General features: G+C 35.2%; 1 protein-coding gene across 1 annotated transcript in view; it reads left to right on the top strand.

Moving 5' to 3' along the window:
- The window catches only part of LOC139604515 (dynein axonemal heavy chain 5-like), a 148463-nt gene that overhangs the window by 20508 nt on the left and 113495 nt on the right, over nt 1–14460 (top strand). Inside the window, exons 19-31 of the mRNA XM_071455659.1 lie at nt 420–575; nt 1542–1681; nt 3329–3480; nt 5625–5832; nt 6492–6579; nt 6692–6815; nt 6931–7094; nt 8222–8314; nt 9468–9671; nt 11448–11528; nt 11612–12016; nt 12164–12282; nt 13761–13897. Coding sequence (XP_071311760.1) covers nt 420–575; nt 1542–1681; nt 3329–3480; nt 5625–5832; nt 6492–6579; nt 6692–6815; nt 6931–7094; nt 8222–8314; nt 9468–9671; nt 11448–11528; nt 11612–12016; nt 12164–12282; nt 13761–13897 — 2071 coding nt within the window. The remainder of the gene's footprint in view (nt 1–419; nt 576–1541; nt 1682–3328; nt 3481–5624; nt 5833–6491; nt 6580–6691; nt 6816–6930; nt 7095–8221; nt 8315–9467; nt 9672–11447; nt 11529–11611; nt 12017–12163; nt 12283–13760; nt 13898–14460) is intronic.

Here is a 14460-nt window from a genome sequence, read left to right as displayed (position 1 = left end):
AAGGATGTTATTATAAGAAAGACAATTTACTTACATACTTCTACACTCACTATTTTAGCAGCTTGTATCCAAGCTCATCCAACAGTGGAACCATTTGTATACTTTTCTCAGTTGGCCATTAGTGCCTTGTATATGTCACAATATAGACTTTGTTCTGTGAACAAATTTGGGACGAAAAATTAGGAAAATAGTTATGTTGCTTAGAGCACTTGCATACTACATAATAATTGAATTCCTAAATATATTGCTATGTTTCTGTGTCTTATCTTGTCTCTAAAACAGCATAATTTAGAGATTTCTATTTCTTTTGTTTTCCTGTGGAGGAGAGGAAAAGCCTCATGGAGGGCCTTTCTACTGCGTTAGACTCATTGAATTGTTTGAGTGATGCTTTTTCTTTTTTTCCTCCCTCTAAATTGCAGACAACGGAAATGAAAAAAGTTATCAAGAACTACAATAAAATGGCTGCAGTTCTTTTGGAATTTGAGATTATTTATCATAGGGCCTGGTGCAGGTTTGCTGACCAGGCTAGGAATGCTCTGTGTGCTTCCTTACTTGTCAGGCACCCAGAAACCAAGGTAAATATGATCTATTCTTTGTATTGCTGTTATATGATTTAGTATTACATGTGCTACTTAATCATATCATGGATAGACAAGAAAGCATTGAAGTAACCTTAACCCAAATAGGGCTAAAAAATGAGCTACTTGTGTTGAAATATTTTTTCCTTTTTGTGTATATTTATGATTCGTCTCATAATGTTTCTTCTTCATAAGGCTTCTGTCTTATTTGGAGTATAAAAGGGGCAGTACTCAGCAAATACATATCTACTACTGACTAATCTACTTTAGCTACTGTTTCCTTGGTCATTTTCTATGTTAACTAAAATTTTAGTCAAGGAAGGAATTTTGTGTTGGGTCGTAGTCTTTTTTGCAGTGATCAATATCACTGTGTTGAATATATTGCAGTAATTCATTAATTTGCTTTCAAAATTTATTGCTGAGGCAGAAAATTTTACCATTCTTACTTCAGAGATATTTTTCCTGCTGTAGTGCAGAGAAATTATGGTTGAAATGTGACATTTTTTGTACTAATGATTCCATAATGGACAACTAGAACATAGCTTTCAAATTTATGCAGCATCTTAAAAACATCTTAAAAGCAACTTTAGTGCCCTCAAAAGTATAGCGATTAACCTTCACAATATTTCTCCCCAGTTACTGATGGAGAAACTGAGATGAAAAGGCAAATTAATTTCCAGAGAATGTAGCTGCAGAACTAGAATTAAACTTGGGAACTCCTGGGAGCCGAGAGATTAGGGCACAGTGAAAGAGTCACAAGAAATTGAAATCAGTGTAAGATATTGATTGATTAATACTTTGGGAAACTCGTATATTTCTAGAGGAGGCTGAAGAAGAGATAAATATTTTAAAAATCCTCTCCACTCATTTACATGTCTTTGTGTGATCCAGTTACATCACACTACATGTAAGTACCAAACTAGTGTCTCATTTTCTATTTCTTTTTTTCACTGCTACATGAAGGAGTTATTTGTAAACTTAGACCCAATGGTCCTGGAAGTACTTTATGAGACAAAATACCTGAGAAAAATGCATTTTGAAGTTCCAGATGTTGTCCTTGGCTTGTGTGCAGATGAAGAACAGATTAAAAGACATCAAAGGGAGTGAGTGAGCACTTTTTGGATTTGTTTCTCATCTGCAAATGGAAATCCCTACTTTTGAATCTGTTGCATATATTACTTTTGATTTATTTTAATTTTTATCTTTGATGGAGTTTAATTGAATTTTAATTGCTTTCCCCTGTATTTCCATATTAACATGCAGTTGTTCCTATTTAGAGACATATCTCATTACTTGGAAATGCCTACATGTTTTTGTTTTGTTACTTCAACAGCTGGTCTCGAAGTAGAGCTCCTAGGTACTGCTATTATTATTGTTAGAGTGCATCTGTGCACTCTAATATAGCAATTACACTCCAAAATATTACACTTAGCATCAGAAGTTTTTCTTTTTCCTGTTTGAAAAATAAGCTGGAATTAACCACTTGATTACTGCACAAACCAAACATTTGAAAAGGGAGTATGTTGCCTAAATTATAACTTTGTCTCTCATGTTGGACATCTAAATTCACTTTTGTTGATTTAAAATAATTTCTTTCTGTTTCTTGTAACAGTCCAAATCTCTGCTGCAAAAGTTCTTTCATTCACAGGGATGCCAGTTGTTAATTCTAGAACTCTCTATACAGGGATGTTCAGTCTTAAAAAAGCAATGTTTTGTGAGGACTGTTCTTCATTTCTTAATTAGAATTGGACAAAAAGGGATGAAATTTAAAGAGTTTCATAAATACTTCAACCCTTCCTCTCTTTTTCTGTTGTTGAAATTTTCAGTCTTACAATGCATTATTTTTCATTGATTTTCTGTGGAGTGTTTAAAGACAACTAACCATAAAATTTTAATGTGCAAGACAAACTCTGCATGCTACAGATCTCCAAAAAGCAGCAGCCCCAAATTTTGCCATCCAACAGGAAAAAAAGTACAGGAAATATTTGCATTAAAAAAAGAAAGCCAAACTTATTTTCTACTCTAAAAAACTTTCATACTGACTACCCAAGCAAAGAAGAAATATTTAGAGGTGTAGATTTTTGACTAACAACATTAAAAAACCAGTTCTGGGTATAATGTGAATGTGTTATCTCAGTATATGGTTTGTAACAACGATGTCTAAAATCATGATTTTAATCTGGTCCAAAACACAGCTATTTCTGTGTTTGCAGCAGTTCTTGTAAGGAACCCATTATGTATCTGACCTTTGAATAAAGTTTGCATCTAATTCTTGTTTATGCAGTTTCTTTGTGTAGCTCCATTTTCATGGAACTGTATTGGTAAGCCTTGCTTCAGAATTTGGACTCTTTTTCTTTGGGATCTGGGATTCTAAGTTGTTTGTATGTAGATTTTCTTATAAGCAATGTAATTTCTTGCCATATCTTGTGAGGTGGAAAGATGGAAACAAAAAAAGCCATGTTTTCAATTTTCTGTTTCTATTTTTTTTTTAAATTGTAAATAATTTTTCTTGGGAGAAAAATTCTGTCAGTTGATCACAGTCACTTTGCTGGAGGTACTTATTTCTTCAGTCTGGTTTTGATATTGGTAAGGACAAAGTGGCCTGGTTGGAGTTAGGAAGAGTTGGGAAGGGTTCTATTTTTAAGATGGGATCAGAACTTGCAAATCTTATTAACAGAAAATGTGTCCAAAATTCTGTGTATTTCAAATATCTGAATTAAGCACATTGGGAGCATGATCATGTCTTTCAGACTCCAGAACCTGTTGATCAGTTACAAGGAACACCTGAATAGGATCCCTGTCATGCTGAAACCACTGATGAAGCCATGGATAGGAAAAATTGAGGATGCCCTTACCCCAGGCCTGATGCAGCTGTCCTGGACTTCTTTGAACATCAATAAATGTAGGTAATAGGAGAAGTGGTGAGCCATTCACACTGTGAGGTGTCTGCATTTATTTTTGCTTCTCTGTGAAAAATGTGTTTGTGGACTGATCTTTTCACTTTAGGTGGATAATATTAGCTCAACTGCTGCAAGAATGTGAGACAAGATAATGGATATGGGTATTTTAATAATATCTTTTCTATAAAAAACCTCTTCAGAATTTATGCTGAACATCCTAAAAGTGGCATGTCTGAAGTCAAGGTTGGAGATTTCTGCCTAAATACTATTTTTTTTCCAAGAAAACATTTATTAGGCATTGAGATTTTCCACACAACCAGTAAGACAAACAACCTTAACCCTATCAAATATAGCATAAAATTGATTAACTGTTGTAAAATGTCATTGAAATGGGCATATATAAAACCATCACCAGGACTTTCATGTTGCAGTTTCATGAGAAAACAGTAACTCATGCTTGTAAATTAGCTTTTCAGTTGAGGTTGACTGATGTTAGGCTTTCCCTTCTTCAAAAGGAAAAGCAGCAATATAAACAGGAGCAGGTACAGTCTAAATCTGAAAATGCAATGTGGCACAGGTTTGTGCAGCTGTTTATTTATGACTCTGCCATGTGGCACCGGTGCACAGGGCTCTGACCAATGCTTAAGGCAGGGCTGGTCACCTTTCAGCTTTACTTGGCCTTTGCCTGACCAGAGCACAAGAACCAAATGGCAAGAGTTTTTTTATATTTGTTTTCTAGCTCTAAAATGAATTTTTGTGTTTAATGTTTTGCATTTTTTTAGTATCACGTGATAAGGAAAGTCTTTACAATAGTATTTATTTATTTATTTATTCATTTAGGTACTCTCTGCACTGCATTAAGTATTTGAATAGGTATAATTCAGGTTGTAATGGTTCTTTGTATCACCATTGGTTCTGGTGGAAACTGTCCCTGTTGAACAATTTAGATGTAATACAGGGCTGTTTTAATCTGGGCTGTTTCCTGCTGCTGCAGCTGAAATGCAGTTACACCTAGAAGGGAATTCTTTTCTTGAGTGTATGCACTGTGTCTTTTTGAAAATGGGCAATGTCTGACATGCCCAAAATGTGTGTTGGAGACCTAAAAATTAGCCCCTGGTTTGGTATACACAACATAGCTCTTACCTGCCAGAAGTGTGCTGAACTCAAGCCTAATGTCTTATGTGTCTTTTTTCCATTTAAGAGAACTCCATATAGAAAAATAGAAGTCCGTAGTTGCCTTCTAGACTAAAACTCAGGAGACACCATAGAAAAATAGATTTAGGGCTACTGAATTTATATATAAAAAAAATCTAGGGAATTTGTTGGACTGCTTTTCTGTTTTAGACAATAAAAAAGTCAAGTTTCATCATTAACTTCCTAGTAGCAAGAAATGACATTTCCCACTTAAAACATCAACACTTGGACAGCCCTGTCAAACTTCTGTGCCTTAGATTTTGCAGTGATTTCTTTCTACATATAGTAGAAGTTTCCATATATATATTTATATATATAAAATTTTATGGTAATAATAGTGACAAAGGACATAAGGTACTGTATTTCTTTCTATTTTGCAATGGAAGTATGAAGGGAAGAATTTTTTCAGTCTATTCAGAAACAGCAGAAGCACTTAATTTTATCTTTAGTTTAATAAACACATTTGTTAAAGCAATAAGTTTGTCTGTTTCCAAAGTAAATTAGGTCATACATATGAAAGAAGAAATCTAATGGTTTAACAAGTCTTGGCTGGGGGAATTTTAGTCATTTAATTTATAAGTTAATTGCAATGGTGAAGTACAGTACTTTGCTATGCATGTATGTGGGAGAACTAAAATAATTTTTGGGCACTGGCATCCTTTATGTTTTCTGTTCTGTTTTGTTGATCCTTTTCATTACAATGTTATTACCAAAAAGAAGAGATATTTTGAAGAATATTGGTCTGTTTCTTATGAGATGGCTGGATATAAAGATTAATAAATACAGCAAGTCCATCATGTTTCAGGCCTTCATTTCATATTTCATTGCCATTAAATCCTCATTTCATTGTAAAGCCTGGGGGGAGGCAGGAGTGGATGGGAGGAAGGGGAGATGAGACTTAGGAGGTCTGTGTTTTGCATTGATTTGTTTTCATTTTTTTATCCTTGTTCAGTTATTCAGAATGTTTACAGTACCCTGAGGGAGTTGGACTATGTAGTCAAAGCAGCGTCCGATACCCTGGAATGCAGAATTGAAAGAATTCTGAAGGACATGTCAAACACTGCTCTGATAGTTTTGCCAGAAGATGAACCAATAGATGTGACTTCTTTCTTGGAACAGATAGAAAAGCTTGCTGCCTCTACTGCTCCCAAACTGTCTCAGTAGGTTTCTTAATTGCACAGGCTTGAAAGCCATTTTTGGGAGGGTTTATTTACTTACTACTTTTGTATGCATAGAGGTATTACTTTTAAAACGTTATTGTTACAGAGTACTAGTCTAGGGAAAAGTGATAGTCTTAGGATGCAGGGGAGAAACTTCTAAGTATCTTGAGCACAGCAGTTGTAAAATAGCGTAGTATTGGCATTTAGCATTTATTTAGCCTTTCTTACATTTTTTCTTATAGCATTCTAATAAGTAGCAAGAAAAATTAAAATGGATAAGACTTGAAATTTCATCCACATGTTAATTGCTTGTTTCTTAATACTTCTTTTGTTTTTATTTTAATCATTCTGATTTCACAGCTTATCTTACTGCCTCATCATGATAAACCTGATTTATTAGCTATAGTTGGAAAAAAACAATTTAAAAAAAAGTATTATGAAGTCCAGTTGAATCAGATATAATAGGATCTGACAAATGGGTTTGATTTTAGTCAGCAAGTTTTAAAATCTCTACATGCCCAAGGAATAGGAACAAATAGGAACAAAGGGCATTTCCCTGCACACAAGTGCAGTGGGACAAAGGGTGTGTGCCTGGGAAATAACAAAGGGTATTCCTTATGTTTGATTCCCTATGGGTGACTGTAAGGTTGTTTTTGTAGGCAGAGCCAACAAGTGGAATGCTCTGTGTATGAACTTATAGATATTCTTAAGCACAGTCTAAAAGCAGATGCTGGAAGAACTCCAGAGGTAAGACCTCTACAATGTAAAAAAAAAAAAAGCCTAGTCAGATATTTGATATTTCATTTATATGCTGAACAATCTGATTATTTACCAAAAAAATTTCCGTTTCACTGTTCAGGATTCCTTTGCCTGTACACATTTTGACATGAAACAGAAAACACGCTGCCAAGAATGCTTGTCCTGTAGCTACTATAACCTGATGGGACAGCTTTGTCAGAAGAATACTGACTCTTTGATCAGATGTGAGTCTGTTTTTTTCAGATATGTTTAATTTTTTAAATAAAACTTTAAGATTTTTTTAGCCCCAAGCTTATTATGGTAAAAACAATTTCTCACTTAAATATTACATTTATTTAGGCATGAAGATTTCTTTGGAGTCCTTAAGACATCGACTGCATGTTATTGACTCCAGGTATCAGACAACGAAGTTTGTAGAGGCACACAGGGTTCCTTTGTTCAGAACTGAAATTCAACTGGCTATTCCAAATATTGTCTTGAGACCAAGTCTTGAAGATATTCAGGTAATAAAATAATTTGACCTCTCAGTCATCTACAATAAAACATTTATAAATGCATTGTTTTAAAGCATTATGTGCAAGTTTTAAGAGTGCAGGTTTATATGTGCAGGTATAAGAACTAAAAGGAAGGAGAAGGAAAGGTAAAAAGCCACTTGAGTTCATGATGACAGTGGGTACTAAGGGCGTGGAAGCACGGATCAGGTTTGTTATACAGGCTATTAAAAGGAACTGTTTCTATCAAAACAGTAACTGAGTAATTCACAAACCTCTACTTAGAGGCAAACATTTCAAAATGAGTGAAAAAGTAAAAATAAATGCCATCAGTACAGCCTGACTTTCTAGTCTCTTTTAACTCTTTCAGAATTTAAAGTCAGTTTAAAGTATCATTCATAAATTCAGCAGTAGTGAAATGTAAAGAAAAATATTACCAGCCTAAATCCCTAAACTGAAAAAATTTAAGCACTCTTTTAAACTTATACTAGTTTAGCAAAATTTTTACACATATTTGCAATATCCTATGATGTCTGAAATTATTCAGAGTATTAGTTGTTTATGGTGTTGATTTCTGGACTTTTTATTTAACATAGTGACTGTCAAGATCAGTAGCTGAGTTATTTCTCAAGTTTCATGTGCAGCCTTAATGGTGTTGTCAGTAAGAAATAAGGCCACAAAGTGTGATTTTAAAATACCATACATAGAGGAAGTCATCTGATAATTTCTGTAGCTGCCTGTATAGATTATAGACTATACCATCACAAATTCAGACAAATGTATTCAAGCATTCTGGTGTGAACATGAAAACCATTATTAATAACACATAACAATGTTTATAAGCAGTTTAAAGGGAAATAGTACTTGAACTATATTATAATCCCCAGTGATTCATGATTACTGTTCATAAAGGTCTCTTTTGCTTGAAAACCACATAAACTTGGAAGGACTGTAATAAAACTTTATGGAGTACTCTTTCCCCTTACAAAATGTGATTTTGGGTGATCCTATGTCATGCTTCTTAGAGCATTTCCTTTAAAGACAGAGGTACAATTTTTCAGCCTTGGTATTGTTGGGATGATCATCCCCCACCCACATAATATCTCTGTGAGCTCAAGATGAATGTTTCATTTTTTCAGAGTGCTGTAAACAAAGCAGTAAATATCATTTTATCAGTAGCCAAAGATATTCCCCTGTGGAAATTTGCTTACTTACAACATCAACAGCAGCAGGTGAGTATTTTACTTTGATTATTTAAAAAATTTGGTATTTTGCTTAGTATTTCTTAAGATTATATTCTGTACCCATACTTTGACTTGTTACCTGGTGGATCTTACTGTTAAGTGAAAGCCTAGTTTTTAATTTCTATGCCAATTAATAAAACATAGGAGTAATAGTTCATAAATCTTATGTTTGGTAGTTTCTAATATTAAAATCAAAAGTTGCTTTAAAAAAAATCTTTTAAATAGACTGTTCAAATATAATGATGATAGTGTAGAACAAACATTATGTATAAGTTCTACCAGCTGAATATAAATTATTATCAATCTTCCCAGGTGAAACCTCTAAAGTTAAACTGCAAGCCTTCATATGACACCTATAATACTACAGTTAATACAGTACAAATATTTTAACTGGCATCAAAATTAGTACTAAAACCTTGGGAAGGTCTGAGGTTTAGATAGTAACTGAAATTTGTTGAAGGACAAGAATGCACAGTAGTGGTAATCATGTGGGCTTAATTGTCTCACCTGAAAACAAAATATAGATGTATAAAGATCTGTGCTGAAAAGTGTCTTTGTAAAAATATTTTCTTTTGTTGATATGACATGAAAAGCAGATCAGCTCATTTCAGTGAAAAAACTCACATTCAAGTCCTGCAAATAAATAATAATTAAGATTAAAAAAAAAAAAAGAAGAACTAGGAGAGAGTTGACTGAACTCTGTTCTGTTTAGCAGAATGTTAGCTTATTTCCAAGCATCCAACTCTCTACTGCCTCCAGGACTTTCTATGGCCAAGAATGGGCATAGATTGTAATTCTACACTAAAGAAGGTAGAAAGACTTTAGCAGATGTGTAGGAGGAGAAAACAGCACAATTGTACTTGTATATGGTGCATATTTGACTGATGTAATTCAGAAATGATTAATACAGAACTCTGCATGAAATTTTTTTATAAAATCAGCTTTAACACTAGAACTATAGCTCTGTAAAAATCCAAGCTGTGAACAGGGAGTCTCCCTGAGGATGTTTCTCTGCACTTTCTGTCTGTTCTTAGAAGTACTTACTATCTTAGCCTCATTGCATATTCTGTAATTTAAAAATAAAAAATGAAATGCCAAGCAAACTAGTGGACATTTTTTTTTCTTGTTTAATTTATACCAGGTTGAACAAGCTGTTGCTTTAGAGTCAGGTGATGAGAGCAAACTCACCAGTGTGTTGGCACTGAAACCTTTAGACAAGCAGATCATCGAACATAAGGATGTAAACAAAGTGGTGATCCAACTAAATACAATTATTTTGGCTCTTAAAACTGAAGCACTGGTTCTTCTGAAGACCTTTTCTGAATTTTTGGACATCTGGAACAAGGTTAACTACAAGCTCAATATAATATGTTGCTGTGTTGTAAAATCTAAATACTTTTAAAAAAAGAAGGTTGTTGGTTGCCTAAGGAGTCTGTGCTCAGTAGGAAGCATTGGTTTCATGGTAGAATCCATACATTCATAATTCCTGTCTGGTCTTGTGTTGACCAGAAGTTGCAAATCTTTACCAATTAAAGCATCTAAGAAAGAAAACAGAAGTAAATGAAGGAATTTTGGAGCAAGCTTATGTTTTCATATATTTATCCATCTTTCTCACAGCATCTTGTCTGCAGGTGTTATGAAAAACAATAGTTAAGCAGAATCTCTTAGAAATTGGAGACTACAAAAGCTATTCCTGAATATTAAACTGAGTAGTTCTTCTCAAGCAATCACTGCTGAACAATATTTTTCTATTTCTTCACACACACACGCGCGCGCGTGCGCAAAAAGATAACCTCTATCTAGGAAATCTTTCAGCAATGAAAGTTCAAAAGCTGAAGTGAATCTGGGCTGATGGAGTTATCTTCATTAGGAAGTGGGTCCAGTCAGATAAATGGTAAAGCTCTGTGGAGTATTTTGTCAAGAGATTCATCATGAAATAAAACATTCTGACTAGTGAAATTCAGCTCTGTGAATGGACAACTACTGGTCTCACCTATCAGAGGTACTTTAGGAAAGCCAAGAAACAAGCAATCAAAACAGGAGTAATCGTATCTTTGCTCACTATTTTTAACTTCTCCTTCCTAAATAAACCCTTAAGTTACCTCATTCTCACAGCTGAGTCTTCTGTCTGAGAGAGGGCATTTTCACCTTTTTGTGGCTTCTGAAGCTCCAAAGCTTAAAGCTCTGTTTGCTTTGAGCTAACTACATGTTGGTGGCATGTAATTTCACCCAGACAGACACAATCAGATTGGGTGATGCAGAAGAATGATGTTTCTTTTTTACTAAAACCTTCTAAAATAATTAATTAACCTTGTTCTTTAACTTCAAATTCCTCAGGAGTTGTCACTGTTCCCCCCACCTTTACAATCTCTGTTGGTCCTAGAGGTGCAAACAGATTCTCAGGGATCTCACAATGCAGACTGCAGGGGAATATCACTTGGGGGGGTGAAGATCATCTGTTTGTAATTGAACTGAGAATCTTGCACATTTGTTGAGCTGGTGACACTGATTTCTCACCTCTGCAGAGACTGGTCTATCTTGTGAAAAGGAAGGATGCTCAATGCTCTATTGCCTATAAACAATCTTCAAGAAGCTAAATGCCGTCTCTCCCCTTAGATCCAACCTTCCCTGCCAAACTGTTTTCTTCAAATGGCCAGGAGGCCATCTGCACCTAGAAACTGCAGTTTAATGATGCTGTTTCAGGAAGAGTGAAGATAAATGAGTGCAATTCCTCCCATTTAAGTACTTGTTAGAAGATGTGAACTGCTTTAATGGGGTTAAAGACAGAAGGAAGACTAGGAAGGAAATAGTTCCCACAAAATTTTAGCACCTACATTGTAAATCCTGTAGTAATATTTGGATGGATAAGGGATATCGTGACCTGTGTCAGTTTCTGAGTTACAGATTTCAAGTTCTTTAAAGACTATTGTGCAAAAAATAAGAGTCAGGAAAGGCAGTTCAAGTAAAATAATTTGTGCTTATACTAATTAATGCTTATATCTCAATTCCTTTTAGGGAGGGAACATTTTGTGTTTGTACAATACATCAGGCAGCTGGGTGCTGTATAGGTTATTATAATACCAATGCTAAATATTCATTAAAATAAACTTCTTTTAAGTAGGATCCAGAAGAAAAAGTGAAGGAATTTATAGATACTAAACCAACGATGGCTGAATTCCAATCTCAAATCAGATACTTTTCTGTAAGTATTTTATCTTTAATAAAAATGAACTGTTCAGATAAATTTCAGTGAAATTAAATGCTGAACACTTGTATTTTTCTTAGCAATTAGAGATGCAAATCAGAGAACTGCCCAATCATTGTGCACTGCAATCAGTGGAAGTTGCAACGGAGTCATTGAAAATAGCTTTAATTCAGGAATGCCGCTCAGGACAAAGAACATTTGGATTAGCTTTAAATAAAAAGTCTGCTATGGACGTGGGTGAAATTTATTCATTCATTGAAAATGTTAGCAAGAGGTTAAGCAGACCTATCCAGGACCTTGATGATGTACGGGAAGCAATGGAAGCACTGAGGGAGATCCGAGAGAATGAGATTAAAATTGACATGACTGTTGGACACATAGAAGAATCTTATTCTGTGCTTCATAAATACAATCTGCTCTTTCAAGATGAAAATACAGAAAGAGGTGATGGATTGGCCTATGCCTGGAAGAACCTAAACACACAGGTATTATAGTTATGTTATTTCTCAAATCATTATTATCAGCCCTCTTAATATTGAAATGATAGAATAAACCTATTTACCTAATTAATTTTCTGATTTCCCACATTCATTCTTTTGTGCCTGTTTTTTTCTCTTTGTCTGCATATATAGGCACAACAGGTTGAGGACTTGCTGCTGAAAGTACAGCCAGTCATGAAAAGAGATTTACTGAGAGATGTTCAGAAATTCCAAATTGGCACTGCAGGATTTTATAAAGAATATGATGAAAAGTAGGTGACCTGTATTGTGATACAATTATGCTTCATTAGTGATTGTTTGAAAATAGTGTATCTAAAGGGCTTCAGAAAATAAACACAGCACAGCATCACTGTATATATTACACCTGAAGAAAGGCCTGATTTCAGAATTATATAAGGTGGGCATCTTTGACAGTCTAACTGTGAAAGATTCGTTCCTGTAATTTCATCACTGGAGTCAGTGATAGTCCATAAGGCCTAATGGATTGTGGGGGGAAAAAAACCACATTCAATCCAGATTAAAATGTAATGGTTTTTTTGGGGTCTTAATAAAGCTCTTTGGGGGATATTTAACAATAAGTATTAAAACAGCGTCTTGGATGTGACTGGAGATACCAGTTCTCGATATTTCTAAATTCACTGTCTTGCTCAGCCTTACTTTTAAACTTACTTTATCACTTTTGAAGGTGTAAATTGTGGTTCGTTGGATGCTCCTACAGCAGCAAAGAAAGAGAGACAGGATTTGCCTTGACCCATTATGGCTCTAGGACAATACCTGACCTTTGAGGGCTTCCCTTCTCCTTTGGTGACCTCAGAGCAGGCTGGTTCCCACTGGACCATGTCTCATACTGGTTACCTTCCCTAGACCTGCCCTGGACCCTGCTTTACTGACTCACCTTCCCTGCTTGACCTTGGTCCTGTGTAATTATTGTGGACTCGGCTAAAGACCTGGACTATCATTGGAGCCTGATTACCACCTTGAGGGCCCTGCTTTTCCTGCTCAGGTTCTGTGGGATCATGCCTTGGCTGCTTTTGCTGACTGTGTTTCTGCTTTCATCTCCTGGTCCCATTTCCCTTGCCAAGCAGCCAGCCTGCTCTGCCTTCTGCCCATCTGCCTGAATTTCTTTCTAGAAATAACCATGGCACAACAGAGGATGACAGAATTCTCATCCCAAAATATTATGATATAGCCAAGAAGTGGTCCCAAGTGTGAGAACTGGGAATTGCAGAACTGGGACTGCAGGAAACACAGTCCTATGGCTGAAATGTGCTCATTAGGCAAAATGGTATTTTTTCTGATATTTTTATGACTATTTAATTATGGTTCTTGTGCCAACTACACAGTTTTCACTCCTGATTTATGTATCTGCTATCTTCCCCCTTTTAAAATAGAAACGAAAATAATTATTAAAATTTGTTTTACAGCAGAAACAGGAAATAACAAAGATAAAATATTTGCAGATCTTTAGCTGTTTGTAAGGTGTATGGTAACAGAGATGAATTTTTTTATTGGAAAAGAAATTGGGCTTTCTTTCAGGGACTACTGAATATGTAATCTTTGTACACTGAATAAGTGCTGCATTTTTTCTTTTAGTGTCTTGTGAGAATTTACAGAAAAAATGTTAAAAAATATTACATTATGTTCAGTAAGTATGGTTTGGGTTCTGTTGTGCTTCTTTGTGAAACCTGTATGATTGGCAAATTCACTGAATATTTTTTGGTTTTTACAGGAGTCCCAGTGAGGACAATATTCCTCCCCATGAAGCAAGTGACAGATTACAGATCTTTCAAGCTAAATTTGATGAACTGTGGAGGAAGTATCTCTCTCTTTCTAATGGGGAAGAATTATTTGGTCTTCCCATCACAGGTAGTTTCTCAGGGGATAATTTTTCTCATGATTGCTACTAAATGCATGGAGATTTAGAAAAATTGCAGAAAAATTCCTTGTAGACAAATCTCCTTGTAGTAAATTATTATAGTCTTTCCTATGAAAAGCAGCTGAGTGAAACTGGCTCTCAGTGTGCACATACATAAACATCAGGTGGAAAAATACTGCACTGCTCTGTGTGTCTCAGGGTACAGATGCTTAGCTCTCTTGCTTTTTCTGTTCAGAGCTAAGCACATCTCCTGCCAGTATTCTGCCCCATACAAATTTGGGAAACATGTTGCCAAAGTACTCAAATTGTCCCTGCTCCAGTTGCATAATGAATTCCCTTGGGCTATGCAACTGCTCTGTAATGTCCTTATGCCTCCTAGTCAGACACAATTCCTTTGGAAGATTGTGGTGTGAACTACAGCAGAATGTATGATAAGCACTTTAATTTGTGCATACTAAATTGAGTATACTTTCTTGTCTGAGAGCATATGCAGTAATCCAAATATATTTTGCTAGGAATTCCAAAAGATATGAGAGAAAGTAACTAAAACATT

This window comes from Agelaius tricolor, unplaced genomic scaffold (genome assembly GCF_023055355.1).
Source record: "Agelaius tricolor isolate 1412-34295 unplaced genomic scaffold, bAgeTri1.0.p SCAF_2, whole genome shotgun sequence".
Classification (NCBI taxonomy): Eukaryota; Metazoa; Chordata; class Aves; order Passeriformes; family Icteridae; genus Agelaius; species Agelaius tricolor.
The sequence above is the reverse complement of the archived record's forward strand: the minus strand, read 5'-3'. Positions and strand labels throughout refer to the sequence as shown.